At 33.3% G+C, this 18,136-nt stretch overlaps 2 protein-coding genes across 2 annotated transcripts in view; both read right to left on the minus strand.

The window, feature by feature from the left end:
• Positions 1–8,287: 8,287 nt before the first annotated feature.
• Positions 8,288–10,996, minus strand: LOC21393334 (heavy metal-associated isoprenylated plant protein 32). The gene is made up of 3 exons (XM_010105121.2): positions 10,802–10,996; positions 10,463–10,538; positions 8,288–10,326 (listed from the first exon to the last, which is right to left on the minus strand). Exons 1-3 carry the CDS (start codon positions 10,829–10,831, stop codon positions 8,771–8,773), a joined length of 1,662 nt encoding a protein of 553 aa, XP_010103423.1. The 5' UTR covers positions 10,832–10,996; the 3' UTR covers positions 8,288–8,770.
• Positions 10,997–16,354: 5,358 nt separating this feature from the next.
• The window catches only part of LOC21393335 (probable E3 ubiquitin-protein ligase LUL4), a 3,548-nt gene continuing 1,766 nt past the window's right edge, over positions 16,355–18,136 (minus strand). The window contains exons 2-3 of the mRNA XM_010105122.2: positions 17,283–17,790; positions 16,355–16,860 (exon numbers count right to left, since the gene is read on the minus strand). Coding sequence (XP_010103424.1) covers positions 16,747–16,860; positions 17,283–17,790 — 622 coding nt within the window. The 3' untranslated portion in view covers positions 16,355–16,746. The remainder of the gene's footprint in view (positions 16,861–17,282; positions 17,791–18,136) is intronic.

Genomic DNA, 18,136 nt, shown 5'->3' on the forward strand with positions numbered 1-18,136 from the left:
CGTAAAAAGCTTCTCACATTTCTCTAAATTTTCCTTCAGAATTTAAAAGGGCATTTAATTAGAGTGGATCATCTGTTGAGTAGACCAATCAAGCCTACAAGTGGGCTCAACCCTATCTCAGCCGAATAAATTTATGGAAGAATGAAGGAGACAGGTTAAGACTTAAGATTAATTAAAATTAATAGGTTAATAGTTTACATAAATTAATAAAAATATATTAAATTATTATTTTCGTCCATAACTTGTCTGATTATGAATCATAACTTGCTGATGAGAACCCATTTGCTATATGTATGAGAACCCATTTGCTTGTCAAAGTCAGGAGTTGCACCCAAAAAAAAAAAAAAAAGGGAGAGAAAGAGAGAGAGAGAATTACGTAAACTACCATAATTTTTGTATCTTCACGTTTATACCACTTAATTATTTTTAACTGCTTTAGTAGAAGGCATGTTTTTTACTGTGCCATTTCAATGACATAAATGCTAATTAGTACTATTTTGAGTATTTTTTTTAAAAGAAAAATAAACAAAAGCACATTTTGCTTCTCTTATGTTCTAGGAAGCAAATTTGTATGATTTTGGATCCGTTTAGTTCGTTGATTTAAATTTATAATTCGAATTGAGATGTGATTTTATATGAGAGTTTTTTATTGTAATAAAAAAGTTTAATATAAATATTTATGAGAATTTTTTTATTATAATAAAATTTAAATTTTAAATTCGAATTGATAAAATGAACGATACTTTAATTTTAAAAGAGAGAACAAGGATAAGGTGAACTCGAATAAAATGGTTCATATTTTTGGTGTGAGTGAATCTCAGTTCGTCCAATCAGTGGGAATGTATAGTGTCTCATACAAACAGATTTAGAAACGGTCTAAATCAGTCTTTGGGGAGCACGTGGCATAATATGATTGGCGAAATAAGAATACAATGTTGGAACATTAAAAAAGAAAATAAAAAAAAAGAAAAGAAAAGTGTGGAGCCAATGCAGAAAGAAAACAGCAACTTGAGGGCCAGCGTGAAAGTTCAGGTTTTTCAATCCCTAGTCAAATTCAATGGCCTAAAGGCAAAGAAAAAGATAAAGATAAAAACAAATAAAAATAAAATAAAAACAAATCTAAAAAAGAAAAGAAAAAAGGTGACAGATAGCTTCTGTCTTCTACTTCATGATTAACCCCTATCTTTCTGTATCACGTATTTGAGGAACACTTTTTTGTCTTTGAACACCCTGAATTTCTCCCTAAAATAGGGCTAAAGTTATGCACAAAACGATAATATATAACTCGTAAACTAACCTTCCTATACGGAAAAAGAATAAACAACAGAAGAAAAAGAAAGGGGAAAAAAAAAAAAAAAGATCTTGATTCTTGTTAGATAAACAATCTCATGCACGTTAAGCTCACCAATTTTCTCTCACCGGTACCAAGAAATTACATAATTATTATTAAAAAATGGATCCGTTTAGTTCATTGATTTAAATTTTTAATTCAAGTTGATATGTGATATTATGTGAGAGCTTTTTACTGTAGTAAAAAAGTTAGATGTGACTGTTTCTGAGAGCTTTTTACTTTAGCAAAACTCGAATCGGCGAAATGAACGGGGAGATTCTTTTTTAGACTTTTTTACTGGTGTGCTAGTTTTTAACTGTTAGATCTGATTAAAATCACATTAAATTAAAAATATATATATAATAAACAGTTTTTAATATAAATATGATGATTAAAAAGTAAAAAAATATACCAATGTCATTTTTTTATCACAGAAAACTCCCTAAAAATAAATAAAGAGTAAGTTAGCTACAATTTATTCTTCCAAACCTCTTGCTTTTTGAGGAAACAACGGATCAGCTATTCATTGGGGCTAGCTTTGTTTAAGCTACATTAACGTGATGATAAATTACAACATGTGACTTGTATATATTATCATATTGCATTTCGTGTGATATTAGTTTCCTTAACATGAAGTCATAAATGCTCTCTCACAATTGATAACACATACCCAAAGTTAGATGTTTCAAAAGAACCACAAATTTCTTCCTTACAAAAGAATTAAGTACTTCATAATTACAACTTTTATAATACAAGTTCATAGTTATCTTTTTTAAAAGGAATAGATTTTAATTTAAAATAACATAATTATGAACTACATTTTTAAATTGTATAGAAATCACCGAAAATAAATATAATGTTACATGTAAAACTAGTTGTTCGTGGAGAATTCAACCTTATCTATAAATTTTAAAAGCTTTTGTAAATCTCATTTTTGTTCATAATTACCTTTAAAACACATCAAACATAATCTCGTAATTTGTTACAGTTTGACCATTTCCCAAAGATGGAGATTAAAAGTAGGATGGAACATAAATAATATTTTATCAATAAAGTGTTATTTTTATCAAGACCAAATGCACATTGTGTATATCTTTTTCAGATGTGTATTATATGCTCTTTTTAACACTTAATTAATAGAAATGATTGAGACCGAAACAAACTGATAAATCAGAGTAAAGTTTGGAACGTTTTAAAGATTAAGAGTCCGTTCACTTTGTTGATTCGAGTTAAGATGTGATTTTATGTGAGAATTTTTTACTGTAACAAAAAAATTAGATGTAACTGTTTTTGAGAACTTTTTACTGTAGCAAAACTCGAATTCTAAACTCGAATCGGTGAAGTGAACGGGGCCTAAGATCTGAAGTAATTCAAGGAGAGAGGCGCTGAGGGAAAGAAAAACACTTTCAGAGATCAAGATTTGTTATGTTTTTCATCGAAAAAGACCATTAGTAGGAATAATCCCTTAAATTACATGAGTTTTTACACATTTATTTTATGGAGTGCCCACATTTTTCATAGTTGTGCGTGTCCAACAAACAAGTTAAAAAAAAGTTTTCGGGGGAGTTTTTTGGTTGTTAGGTTTATGTGGGTTTGTGCCCCTGCCAAATTTCATGACGGGGGGTATGGCATATAAATCCAAAACCCCCATAACTGCAGCCCCTAACTCTTATCCGACACAGGCATATGTTACAATTTACACATTGTCATAACACTCTTCACTCTCCCATGTGATTGATTCTCTCTCTCTCTCCCTCTCTCTCTCTCCTATTTGTCAGGTTTGCATGGTTGCCAATTGGCAAAATCTTACACAAGCAGTTTTGGTCATTGCATATCCAATACAAGGATGGGTCCTAGTTGCCCTAGAGCAGTGCTATGTTAAAACCCGCAACCAAACAGGCTGACCAAAATATTGGATCTCGAGCTCTAAACCCTCCCATTAAATGCTCTCTCTCTCTCTCTCTCTCTCTCTCTCTCTCTCTCTCTGGTTTTCTCAGCGCCCGTGCAGCCGTGTGATGGAGCCTGAAAGTCTGAACACACACAACACAACTTGGCGTAAGAAGACACCCAAAAAGTGTTTTCTTTCCACAAAATCTTCTAAATCTTTTGGGGATTATTTTCTCTTGGTCTCTTAAAAAGAAAAAAAAAAAAAATACCCCACAATTAGTGGCAAAACAACCACATTCATAATCCTTATCCCTTTTATCATACAAAATATCTAACGTATCCCTTTTTATTTTTTTTAAAAAATAATCTAAAACTATCCTCTTGATGGCTTATATATTTTTTAAAATAGCAAAATGCCTTTGCTAATCTATATTAGATAATACTTTAATTAACAAATTAAATTAATCGTATTAATAAATTATCATTAATGAGTACATTAGTAATTAAACTATATATAATAATAAATTAATATGCTAAATAATTAAAAAATAGTATTTAGTAATTAATTATAAGTAATTACTATGTTAGTAATGTACTCATATTTATTATATTATAAGTAATTAATTAGTGTATTAAGAAAAATAATTAGTATATACATAATTTTATTAATATTCTGATTACTACTTAAATTATTAACTTTTAGTTACATAATTAAATAATTAGTTAATTAATTACTAATATTTAATAAATAATCTATTATTTGATATATACATGATCAATTTTTTATAATTATTCTTTTTATAATGATTAATTACTAATTTTCAATTATTAATTATTATTGATTAGTATATTACATGTTGATAATTATAATTTAATATTAATTATTAATTGAGTGATTACTATTCATTTTTTATTTACCAACTATTTACTAATTAATAGATTATAATTAACATAATATATGATTGATATATTAATTATTAATTATTTATTTAATAACTCATTATTATTTGTTTTATTGTTAATATGTTATATAATTAATTTTTGGCGATTAATCTTTAACTAAATAAATAATTATTATATTAATATTATTTTAATAATAAAATTAAAAACTTAATAGTAATATATTACTATTTTATTAATAATTAAGTAATTATTAAGTATATCTATTTATTAATTATTAATTAATATACAATATAATTAATAATTAATAATTAATTATTTAATATAACATTGTTGATAAGTATTAGAAAATGAAAACGGAAAAAGGAAAATAACTTTTAATTACTATCTACTTTCTTCACAAAAACTATTCTCATTGGTCGTGTTTGGAATTGATCTCGTTTTTGTTTTTCATGTTTTTTGAGAAAAAAATGAAAGCGTTTACAAAACGGCGTTTGGCGCAATAAAGACAAAACGGAATGAAAATGATTTTTTGGTTTAGTGTAAAATGAGAGAGAAATAAAAAATGACTTTTAATCATTTTTCATTTTTTGTTTTTGTTTTCTCCTCTCTCGAGCAGAGAGATATTAATGAATTTTTTTACACTGAAAATAATCTCTTAATTAAACTATCAAACGCATTTTTAAAAATAATTTTTGTCTGAGATTGAAAATATTTTCATTTTTATTTTCATATAAAAAATAAAATTATTTTGGAACGAGTTCCAAACGCAGCCATTATTTTTTGTTTTCGTTTCCATTTTCAAAACTTTTATCAAACAAACGCGATTTATAGATTATTTTTGTTTTCGTATATTCTTCAAAGACGTACGAAAATGTTTTCGAAAACGACTAAAAACCATTCTAAATGCACCCCATGTAATTTTCTCCAATTGAGACTACTTCTTTCACGTTTTAGATACGCATCAACATTTTGAAGAAGATCGCGTCAACATCTTATTAATCTTCTTCGACTTCAATCCGAGGAAGAATTAACAAATAAAACTAAATCCTTAATCTACATATCAAGCATTGTATAGAAAACATTCATTCAACAAAGAATTAATAAACATAAAATTATTTCTTATCCAAGGTGACGGAGTCTGGGGTGACAGTGTCATTGTTGCCGATTTGGTGGGGGAGCAACTGACACAAAACAGGGCACATAGATCAGTGCGGGGAATTGAGATCAAGTTAAGGGAGTTGGGGTTTTCTAATTTTTTCAATTGTTTGAATTTTTTTAGTTTTATTAAAATTGTTTAGAATAATGTAGAATATAGGTTGGGACACTTGTCCGCCTTGAACTATTGACGTTGGAATAAAATGTCTCCTAAAGTTTAAAAATAATAAATTTTTTCCCTGAACAATTCACCGTTAACACGCGTCTTACTTTTCCGTTCCCTCGGTTAAATTTTAAACGTTAAGTGATACGTGAAAATCGCTGAGGCATTTAATTTTTATTCTATTATGAAATGATGATTTTATCCATCAAAACCCAACCCAAGACCACTATGAACATATGACGATTTCCTTCTCCCTCTCATTCTCGCTTCCCCTCTCTCTCTCTCTCTCTCATTTTTGTTCTCTCTTCCTTCTTTCTTTGCACGTGAAAAACCAAGCCCCACTGCCACTTTGAGCCGCCACTATTTGGCCTCCGGCCGTCACCAAATGCTGACCACCCATGGAGCCCGCCAACAAAAACCTTCAGAACCGAAATCTCGTTGCTAATCTTGCCGTCATTTACCTACAAGCGTCGGTTAAAGTTTTGGTCCATTTTGTCTCCACACCGAATTCCAACGTCATCTGACTTTCATTTCACCGGCAAGTTATACCATTATATTCCGTTCGCTGAGTGGAGCAAAACCTACATGATTACTTCCTCGATTAGTGTCAAAGGTGCTCCAATGTACCGTCTCTGTCTATTTTGAGTTTTGGACATTTTTCGACGAACCAGACGTCATTTGGAGAAATCGACCCCGGATAAGTGTTCTTCACTTCGAGATCTTTGATTTGACACACATCCTGCTGACCCCCCATCCCGGTCAATGCCGGTCAACGGTGAGTTTGACCGATCAACGGCTGGACTTAGATGGGTAAAATCGTCATTTTATAATATAATAAAAATTAAATGTCTCAGTGATTTTCACGTGTCACTTAACGTTCAAAATTTAATCGAGGGGGCGGAAAAGAGAGACACGTGCTAATGGCGAATTGTTCAGGGGAAATTTTTTTTTATTTTTAAACTTTATGAGGTATTTTGTTACAAGGCCAATAGTTCAGGAGAGACAAATGTAATTTATCTTATAGGACTTATAAATTTTGGGTATTTCAAAAAGAATATATATATTCAAACTTAAGCGCTTAATCGGTTACTTTAAGATCGTTTTGGAATAATATAAAACATAGATTATAAAGTTTCGGTATTTTTTAAAATGTTTAAATTTAAGCATTTAATGAGTTAATTTTAAGACCGTTGTAAGAAACATAAAGAGATACTTTTTTTTTTGTTTTGCTGGTTAACAACATAACTAAATACTGAAAAGCATTTTAGGTATTTTTTTTCTTTAATTTTTGTCACTATCAAAATTCAAAGCTTTGTTTGTTAGATCCTTAATCTAATATTGAGTTTATATATGAATAATTGTGTTATAAACTGTTATATAAGATTAAACTCATTTAAAAATGATCTATTAAGATTTAGGTAATTTAGGTTTTAATGTATTTAATAGGGTGTAAACCTTAATGTGTAGAGACTTAAGAGTAATTTTTATTTTTATGATGAGTTAAAATAAAAATACCAAAAGATAACAGGAATGTTATCTATATATAGTAATTATGATCCCAGATCACACAGATTATCATCATTTTATTCTTTTTTGACATTCCATCATCAGAGAGAGCAAAGAGAAAATTAAGAATTCTCTACGAAAACGTATTGATTTGAAAGACAAACTGTACAACTTTAAAAAATAATTTACTGTTATAGATTCAGATACATTTTTACTTAATATTCGGTTGATTCTTAGAATGTGTTTGATTGATGTATTTGTGTTATAATTTAAATCGTTATTCGTAATTTATTACAATATTTTTTCTCATAAAAATATACATAAATTAAAAATAATTCTTAAAATAATTTCAGCCCATAAACGTCCACTTAACATAAATATTTTTTAAATTTTGAGAGATGTTTTACCTGTAAGAATATTTTCTAACATTGTGTTGTGGCTTTAATCCAAAGCTGGGTTTGGCATTGTTTGGCCCTATAAGAAGCTGCAAAATCTAGTGCTTCCTTTATAGTATAGTTCACAAGGTACACTACTCATGGGAAATCGTAAGCTGAACAAACAGAGAAGTACTTTTGGGAAGGTACAGCCTTACAGAGGACCCCAGTGATTGATTAGACAGATGGATGGATTTTGATGAGCCTCATCCATTGTCATGATGATCATCATGTGACAAATCCAATAAGTTATGGAATGTGGGTCCTCCCTTCTTTTTTTTTTTTTAATTTCTCTAATTTTTAGATTAGTTTAACAAAATTTTTTTAAAATATTTTTTGCATTTTCCTGTCTCTGTGATACCCTTTACGCTGATAAGACTAGACCCAACCAGAAACTAGTGTCAAAGTGTCAACGCCGTTAGATTTTTCGAAATAAAGTAGTTAGCTTGTCGCTTCCGCTCATTTGATTGAATTTTATTATAATAAAAATATTCTAATAAATAATCACATTTAATTTTTTTATTATAATAAAAAATTTATCATAAAATCACATCTTAACTCAAATTAAAATTTAAAATTAATAAATTAAATAAATTAAAATTTTAAAAATATTATTAGTCACAATAGGTGCAAGCAACAACCCATCACCAAACACACTGTTTTGTGAAGAATGGTGGGCCCATCTAACCCTCCACAATCCCTAACCATGTTCCAAATGGGCCCACCACACAAGCATGCATGATTTCAAAGTTACCATGCATACAAGCATTGAAGAAAGAAAAAAGAAGTGGGTGCAATTTAATAAGGCTAAAGAACAGTGCATATGAGCAATTAGGCAAAAACATAAAAACAAAAAAAACAAAAAAAAAAAAACAAAAAAACAAAAAAAAGGGACATTGTGGTGCCAAATATAGAATAAGAAATAGACAAATAGAGATTATAAAGAGAAAATATTGGACTTTTTGGGAAAGAAATGGGCAGAGAGAGATGGGTTTTTTTTTTTTTTTTTTGACTCCCATTTCTTTTCTTCATTTTCATCTTATTTTCGTTTTGCGACATATAAACACATATAAACATCTCCATGAAAAACAGAGAGAAGAAGAGAAGCCACAAAGCCCAGTAGAGCTTTGTTTGTCCCCTTACCCACTTACATTCTTCCTTCCCCTAAGAGCTTTAATATTATCATTAAATAAATACCTATGGATAATTAACCTCCTAATTCAACTTAGGATTATAAAAAAGGGTAAAATTTGAGAAGGAAAAAAAAAGAGAAACTAAAAACGAAAATGAAAAAAGAAAAAGAAAAACCCATTTCCATGTATAATATGGCATCATCAGACTTGTTTTTTTTAGTCCTTAACTATTTGACTGAAGAACCACAAACTTTTTCTCTCACATCACATTGCAACTTGAGGTGTTCTCATCACTGAAGAAGTGGGCATACTGTGGCTCCGGCGGCGGCGGATGGTGGTGGTGGTACGGCGCGTAGGGGTACGGTTGCGGCGGCATGTAATTTACCGCGGGCGGAGGGCGGGCGTACATCATGGGCTGAAATCTCTCATTCCCCATGGCCCTCTGCTGGTTCATCACAGCCGCCAAGTACTGCTGCTGGTGGTAAGGGTTCCCCGGCATAGCATCCGGCCCCGCCCCTTGAAAGTACCCGGCGCCGGCGCCACCGCTGTTCGCCGGCAGGCCTTGGACGGCCGGGATTTGGCCCATCGGAATATTACCCATCTGGCCCGTTGGGCCCGTTGGGCCCATTGCCATGTTCATGTTCCCCATCTGACCACCACCACCACCACCACCACCACCCCCCATGTTCCCTCCTGGTGGCATCATCCCCCCACCACCACCACCACCCCCACCCAAATGTTGAAACCCTTTGTTCATAGCTTGAATACCTTCACTCATATTCATCCCACCACTTCCATTTCCACCTTTTTTACCACCACCATTATTACTCACATTCCCACCATTACCATTACCCCCAATCTTGGCCCCACCACCACCATTTTTACCCCCATCTGGTAAACCCCCACCATTTTTACCCCCATTTTTACCACCACCATTTTGATTCTGACCATTGTTACCACCACCATTACCACCACCACCTTTCTTTCCTCCATTTCCATTTTTACCCTCACTATTAGGGATATTTACCTGAACACCCCCACCCCCACCTCCACCACCTTTCTTCCCATTATTACCACCACCACCACCACTATTAACATTCCCGCCCTTTTGACCGTTCATCATCTGCGCGTTCATCAAGCCGTTCATGATCATCATGTTAGGCCCCCCGGGCCCACCCCCACCCATGACAGCAGGCTTCATCTTGTTGATTGGGGGGTGGATATCATCCATGTCATCGTCAAACTCATCGTCGTCGTAGTCGTCGTCATCGTCATAGTAATCGTCATCGCTCATTTCGTCGTCCTCGGGGACGCTAAACTTGACCGCTTTCTGGTTGTTGGGGTGGCCGCCGTTCATGTTCTTGTTCGCATTCGGCATCATCTGCTGCATGCCCTTCAACTGCGGGAGCTTCAGATCTTGAAGCCCTTTCATGTTCTGCAGCTGCTGAAGCTGCTGAATCTGCTGCAGCTGCTGCTGAATCTGCTGCTGCTGAATCAGCTGCTGCTGCTGTTGCTGCTGCTGCTGCTGCGGGTTTCCGCCTCCGTTTTGTTGCCCTCCGCCTTTTCCTTGGCTGTTGTTATTGCCACCCTTTTGACCCTTGTTGTTGTTGTTGATTCCACCTTTGCCATTGTCGTTAATTTGCATGTTCTTGAACTGATTCACAAGGTTGTTGTTGTTGTTGTTGGATTTTGGGACACCCCAGAGCTCCGCATGTTTGCCGGATTTGCCCAACTTCCTGATGAGAACAGCGGGGTCAACATTGCCGGAAACGGTCACTTTTCCCTGCTCGGCGTCTATGTCGGTGGTGAAAACGCCTAAGAGTATAACATTTTTTTTTTTTAATATGGGATTTTAGTCATGTGAATGACGGTGAAAAATGGGGTGAAATACTTAAAAAAAAAAAGGAAATATTATGCAGTATATACATACATATACATATTTATTACATACCATCAATTTTTTGGAGGATTTTCTTGACTTTTTGTTTACACCCATCACAGTGTATATTCACTTTGAGGACACATTTCTGCGTGTACAAGCAACCCAAAGCGCAAAAAAAGGAGTAAAGAGAAATATCATTTTTTGAAAAAGAAACAGAGAAACAAAGAAAAGGATATTCAGTTCACTAAGCTACAAGATATATATATTATTATTATGTGCAGAAACTAACAAAAAGAAAAATAATGGAGATAAATCTGAAACAAAATCTGTTTTTTTTTTAGTTCACAGAGAGTAAACTTCTTATCTTCAAAATAAAATGAAATACAAATGGTGAGTGAAAGAGTGTACCTGGATCTTCAAAAACTCTTCTTTACTCATGGTTTACCACTCAAATGCACCAAACAGAAAGGTACAATATTGGACAGAGAAAGGAAAGGAAAAAAAAAGTTATTGATAGATCTAAGTAAGGACCAGAAATAGCTGAGCTCAAACAGAGGAGAGAAGAGAGAGAGAGAGAGAGAGAGAGAGAGAATTGCAGAGAGACTCCACCACACAAGCACCGTAACTTTGGGACTTTCCCAAGCCAAAAAAAAAAAAACACACACACACACACGCAAACAGAGAGAGAAATGCGAGAAAACAAATGGGGCTTTCTGATGAGTGTCTGAGCAGAGAAAGTTAAGAGAGCCCAACAACAAAGTTTCAGTCTTCGAGAGAGAGAGAGAGAGATAGAGAGAGGAGAGGCAGAAGAAACGGTGGTAATGGTAGAATGGACATTAAAAACTCCTCTGTGTGTCTGTGCTTCCTCTATTTCAGGGTAAGAGAGAGAAAGAGAGTTAGGAGAGAGAGAGAGAGAGAGAAAATAGCTAAAACAAAGTGCAAGGAGCACTGTCACAGAGAGAGGAGAGAGAGAGTTGTGTATAACTCTTCAATGAAGGCTTGTTTCTTCTTCTTCTCTCTTTTGTTTTGGTCCTTTATTTATTGGTTTTTTTGGCTTAGCAATAATATTGATTTTTGGCTTAACATATTTGAGGGAGTCTGTGACTTACTAATTACTATGCGTTTGTGACTGTCTATAGCCATGTGGAGAATTCGGCTTGGCTCTCAAAGCTTCAAGCTTTATAAGCCTTCGGCTTTTTACATTTACTTATGTGGCTTGGCTTATCCTTTTTAAGCCACTCGCAAGACACTTTATTTTAATTTTTAAATTATTTTTTTAACGATTAAATTTATAAAGAGAGTATTTTTATAGACGCATTGTAAATTTTTAATATAAATTAACGTGAAAATTTCACTGAAAATTTTTTCTAACGGTCTAAACAAAGTATTTTACAAGTTAGTTTTTTAAAAGAATCCCACGTAAATACTCCCTTTTATTTATTATACTTAATCTTATTATCAAATTAGAGCATTTCTATTCAACTATCTCGCTATTTATATTAAGATAGATCCATTTAGATAGGTTTCAATTTAATGAAATCTATCATTTTGTAAGTGATGAGGTTTTATTCAGAGGAGAATGAATACTTTTTTATTTTATTTTATCAAATTATGCTCAATTGACATGGTTTTTAAGATGTGATATTTAACAATTAAAACATCATCTACCACTGATAGAGTTTTTTTTAACATATAAATATATTACTACAAAATTATTAATTTTTTTTTGGGCTTGAATGGTGGTGAGGTTCTTAAATGTTCATGTTCTAGAGAGCTCAGATTTGTTTTTAATATTTGATAATTATTATCAGCAGATGTGAATGAACTGTGTCAGATTTCCTCTCCCCAAATTGGAATAGTGTAATAAATAGTGCCATTTATTGAGGGCCTTAAGTTGGGTGGCTTTGCCAAACTAATTAATTTTACTGTTTTTAGTACATTTTAGCCGCACATTTTTGAGTTGTTTAGTTGGGAGATTCATACTCTGATTTAAATCAAGGTTCATAGTTTGTTACAGTATTTTCTCTCACAAAAAATACACGTAAATCGAAAATAATTCTAATCTTATGATTCTAATTCATGAACTAAACGTCTCTATATATCTACTACCAAAAACGACCCATTTGACCACTCTTTTGGCCAATAACAAAGAAAAGATTTTGTAGCTTGAGATGCAATTTACTTGACCACGGGCTCTTAAGATTGATCTTTGATTTAGCCATGCAATCCTTATTATCTTTATCTTAGTTCCTTATCTTTTGCCTCTTAAATGCTTATGGATTTTGTAGATATGTGTTTATCTTAAAAAAAATACTGTGATAAGGTTTAAAAAAGAAAAAACTCCATGGATACCGGTTTTAATCCGTCGTATTATAACCATTTCAAGTAATTTAATGAAACATAATGAAGATCTGATGGTTAAAAATTGTGTCTTACATACATAATATTTTCTTTTCATAGAATTCTCCTTATTCTTTTTATGCCTTTTAGTTGCTTCCTTTAGCATTCAATTTCAAAAAGGAAGGTTTGTGTACAAACATGTATTAGAGGTTTAGCAAAATTCTCCAACATTTAGCAGAGAAACAGGATGGGCAATGTACAAAGTTAAAGTTGTATCAAAAAGACAAAAACCATATGTTTTGATCCTTTATGTGTTTATTCTATGCGTTTGATAAATTTAAGAAGTGAATGATCAATTCAAATTTCAAGGCTTTATTATTTCATGGCTCAACCAAGGAATCTAGAATAACTTCATGGTACTAGTTATTTAAATCTACAAACGGCCGTCATCTATATGTCAAATTCTTAAAAAAAACATCAAACCATTTATAGATTTCTTTTAAGTCTTTCCTCTTCAACTATTTTTTTTTTAAAGAAATCATAAACAAACTAAAAAGATCCACTAAGTGCATGAGAGGACTCTATGAATATTTAGTATCTCTCTTGCCGATCCTGCAAAATTGGCTAATAAGTAATAATACTCTTAAGAATGTGTCTTAAAAGTCTTAAAGAAATGCAAGTTATGTTGAACTTATCTGTTCTTTTTGAATCATTAATACTTATTATTGTACTATGGCTCTATGTGGAGAAGAGTTTCCAAATTTGGCTAAGCTTTCACTCGGTGGAATTTTGCATTATTTGTGCTCCATTGGAAATCTGAATAAAATTTTGACAAAGGAATCTACCGTTTCTTAAAACTACCAAACCCCTTTATTGTTTATATTGGAGCCATCCCTTGTGACTTGAAATATGTTGAGTGTGTGCGTGTGTGTGTGTATCTATATATATATATATATATATATGTGTTGTTTTTACCGGTTTCTAAAAAGAAATGGCTAAAGGTCTAAAATTGCAACTAATAAAGCTCTTTTTGTTTTGATCATTCCTTGCTTTAATGCAATTAGATAAAGAAAGCTATACAAGTTTAACCCCTTTAGATGAAGAAGAATCACGTCTCTTATGCGCTTTTTTTTTTTTTTTTTTGCTCACAAGGTTGGACCCTTCTTTTGTAAGCAAATAATTGTCTTCCTTCTTAAAAGCCTAAACCGTAATGAAAACCCTTGTGGCTCTTTTGCCCTTTCTTCTCTTTTATTTCTTTGAAAGATGCCGCTTTACCCGTGAAAGGAAGTTTGAATGGTGACAAGAGACCTAAACATGGCTTTCCTGCTCTTAACTTGTTCAATTGGCAACTTCATTATGTTTAAGCAAAAACCATGTTCTATAGCCTGTAAATTCCATTCACAATTCAAAACACAAGAAACGAAAGAAAAAAGAAGAGAAAAATCCTAAACGAGAGTACAAAATCTAGGATCTCGTCCTCTTAGCCAAATTTTGACTAGGGTTACCCCCAAGTAACCAAAAATCTTTTTTCATGTACGAGGGACTTGGTGAGATTTTGACACCATAGTCATCATTGGTTTCATGTTACATCACTTTTGTCTGTAAGTTTCTTGAAGGAAATAAGTTGAGCAACTTTGCAAAGTCATTGCCATTTAAGTGTAATGGATCGCATGATCACCACATGCATGTTGGACAGCGATTGGTAATAGAAACGGATGCAGATTTAGGAGGTAATTTATAAGAACTTTCCTACAATCCCCCGCACAACGGCTACACACTCGCATGCCATCTGCAGCCTTTCCATGTTATGGCTCTAGATTTTAGTCTCTAAGGGAAAATAATGATGGAGGTGATGGTGGAGTAGGTTTTGACCTCTAAGGAAAACACTTTCATTTTAGTACAACCATACAATTTCTTGTAGTGTTCCACACTCTCACAACTAGTCTTGCCTAATTATACTAAAAGAGAGTTTTTCTGCTGAGGTCCACAAGAATTGAATTATCAATAGTTCTCTGCTTTCAGTCGTCAGATCTGCATCAAAAACTGCCTGCTCTGCCCCTTCTTCTTTTTTTTTTTTTTTTGGTGATTCACATTACCCTTGTGCTCAATTCTTCTAAAACTCCATTTAAGAAAGATATCATCAATAATGTGCATCTCAAAGGCCTCCTTTTTTTTTTTTTCCTCAGGTACAAATTTATAGGACCACCGGCTGCCTAATTGATATGCACATGTAATGTACCGCACATGTACTGGAGACGTAATTTTCCCATGACATGTAGAGGAAACTAAATATGTTTTGCTAACATACAAAGAATGAATGTTCCGAGAATGAACTGTAGGCAAAAATTTTCAGATAAGAAAATGCAAGACGAGAATGGGGAAATGGAGTTTAGAAGAATTCCTTCGGGAAGTGTACGTACATACACACACACACATACATATATATACGTATATATATGTATGTGTGTTATACAAGTGAATAACCATTGATTATTGGACTTGTAAAGAGTATAGGTTGTTCATTTTGTACAAGGATCGAAACGTTCTTTTGTACATGCAAGCAATAATATTGCGAGGTACGCTTTTACCAAAGATGTAAGAGAGACAAAGACCAGTGAAAAAAGTGGAGCAAGAATTTTGTGGCTAAAAGCTTATGCTCACATAATCATCACAAAGACATTCCTTTGTGGGGAATCACTATCAATCAATGTGATGAATACAGCCATGGGAATTGGATCAGATTTGTCCAAAAAATTTCCACAAGAAATTTCACTAGAACAAATGGTCCATAGAAAAATGGGGTTATTAAACATAAAGAAATTTGTTTCTTCATTGGGCACATTTCAAAGTTTAGATCTGATATTATGCATATCAGTCTGTAACTCTTGTACAAAAGATAAAGAGAGAGTAGGTTTATACTATAAGTTGCACTTTCACTCACTCAGAAATTTGTTCAAGATAAATGTTTTTGCCAACACTGAAGGACAATTCCAGCCTCACAAGCATATGAAAAGATCTTTTACTCTCTTCTATATACTAATTAATACCAAAACATCAAAAACGCATTTGTGAATGTATACATGTAAGGAAGTTTTCACAAAGGCAATTTGAAGGGACATGTTTGGTAAAATCCAAACTAGTTAAACGGGATATCCCGTTATTTTCATAGCTGGAATCACTATTCAACCTTTTTTGCTACAAGTTAACATATACTCTCAACTCAAGGCCCACTCTAGCATTATAGATTCTCAAGTTTGTACCCCTTAGATGCTAACTTCTGAAGCAAATATTCCCTCCCAGCTTCTCCCTTTGGTTTTGGTTTTGAGCCCAGAAGGAAAAGATCAAAAATAATAATAATAATAAATAAAATAAAATAAAAAGTTACTCCCCCTACCCTAGAATGTTCATTCAAATAATTGGTAGCCCTATTACCACCCTTTTTCTTGCTTTTTGACTCTAGATACACTATATGTAAATAAAGAATCTCTGACAAGGAGGACCAAGGAAGAATTTATTTACCTTATGAAGGGGTAAAAGTGCACAAACAAAATTCAACTGAACACTCCTCATTGACATAGTCAATATCATGACAATCTGAAACAACATTAAGTATCTGAAGAGAAGTCATATAGAAGATTGTTTTATCCACCTCTGAGACACATGTAAACAAGGGAGGAAAAAGAATTGCTTCAAAATATGAAAGCTTTACAAAATTTACCGTGCAATATAAATATTTATAACTTCTGTGGACTTGTTTATACAAGTATAAAAACGAAGTGTGTCCGACCAAGACTGTCGAAGAAGCTAATAATGCTTCACTCTACACCATGCATACAAGGTTAATCAAGTCCATCTTTGACAAATTGGATATGCATGCTCTATGATATCAGAAGGAAAATATAACATGTAAAAATAATATACAAGGCGGGGAAAAAATTGACGATGCACTCAAACAAATAAATTTTTATGGCCGTACCATGAAATGAAATTTGTATTTGAGAGAAAAATATATGTCACTCATCACCATTATTAATCTTGATCCCTACAAGTTCCTCAATCGGTTGACGACATATGGGGCATTTGTTTGATTGAAGCCTCAACTCTTTGGCACATTCACTGCACATACACTGGGCAACAAAGAAAATTACTTGAGAACAATGTATCAAGGTTCAAAAGGTACGAGGTAAAGTGAAAAGACAAGTGAATTTAACCTATGCTCGCACCCTCTTTCTCAAACAGAAGGGGGTCTAAGGAGACATGGAAAAAAGAACTATTTCGTATACATTATGTGTTTGCCAAAATTCTCTGTGCTAGAGAAGCAAAAGCTCAATAACCCCAATGAGCCAATATAATCCCAGGCGGGATCCACATAATAGAAGATAGTTAAGGTCTTTTCAAGCTAATGTGCCTGATTCAAATCATTTGTCATAAGATATGCTTGAGCACAACACCCTCGAGCGTTGCTCATCACTATTATATCCTCATGAGTAAAACTACAATTAGGTAACACTACATCCGATATTTCTAATAGAATCGAAAAGGAACCCACCATATGTCGGCAAGGTAAGACAAAGGTATCCTTAGGTTCGGTCATGCAAATAACACACTCCTTTCCAGAATCATTGTCTTTAAAGCCTTCCACAGATGAGCTTCCTATTCCATATATGTCCCGTAGCTCATAGCGAACCCCATCAACCCATAGTATTTGTCTAATTACTTTAACTTGGAAAGATTCTGTGTTTTTCTTCTCCAGCACAGCCTGAGTAATCTGCATATTATTGGATATATCTTGCGAACTACTAAGATGTTCTCCCGTCGAATTAGAAGGCGGACATGTTTCAGCAGATATTACGAGAGGGAACACATCTTCTTCTGGTGATGGTTTTGAGAGGTCATCCAACTCAAAGAAGCCTAAGTCAATGCCCGTTCCTGAAGGCTGGCGAAACCTCTGGCCACTTCCTTTCTGAAAGGGGATTCTCACAGGCATAAATGCCTCAGGATACAATGGAATGAACTTACAATTTGGCTCTTCCTTGGCAAAGTATAAAATGGTAATGCTGTAAATAAGAGAATACAATCGGATGAACAGAATAACATATTAGAAGAGGTGCAAAAGATTTTTTTAAGAACTCTTGACAAGCTATTTTCTTACACTAACGTGTCCCAAATCAGATAAAAGAAGCTTATTTCTATAAATAGTTAGCTGTTATTGAAAACTCACAGCCTATAATTTATGAAGAGCTTACTGCAAGATCATTCCCAAGTCATATTTCAAGTTATAATCTCATTACCAGAAGGAAAAACCTAAAGAATTCACAATTATAGGAAAGAAGAAACTTGAGAGATAATAACAGAGATATAGAGAGAGAGGTATTTTATAGGATTTGAATTATTGTTCAGCAG

The sequence above is a fragment of the Morus notabilis genome, unplaced genomic scaffold (assembly GCF_000414095.1).
Source record: "Morus notabilis unplaced genomic scaffold, ASM41409v2 Scaffold605, whole genome shotgun sequence".
NCBI classification, from domain to species: domain Eukaryota; kingdom Viridiplantae; phylum Streptophyta; class Magnoliopsida; order Rosales; family Moraceae; genus Morus; species Morus notabilis.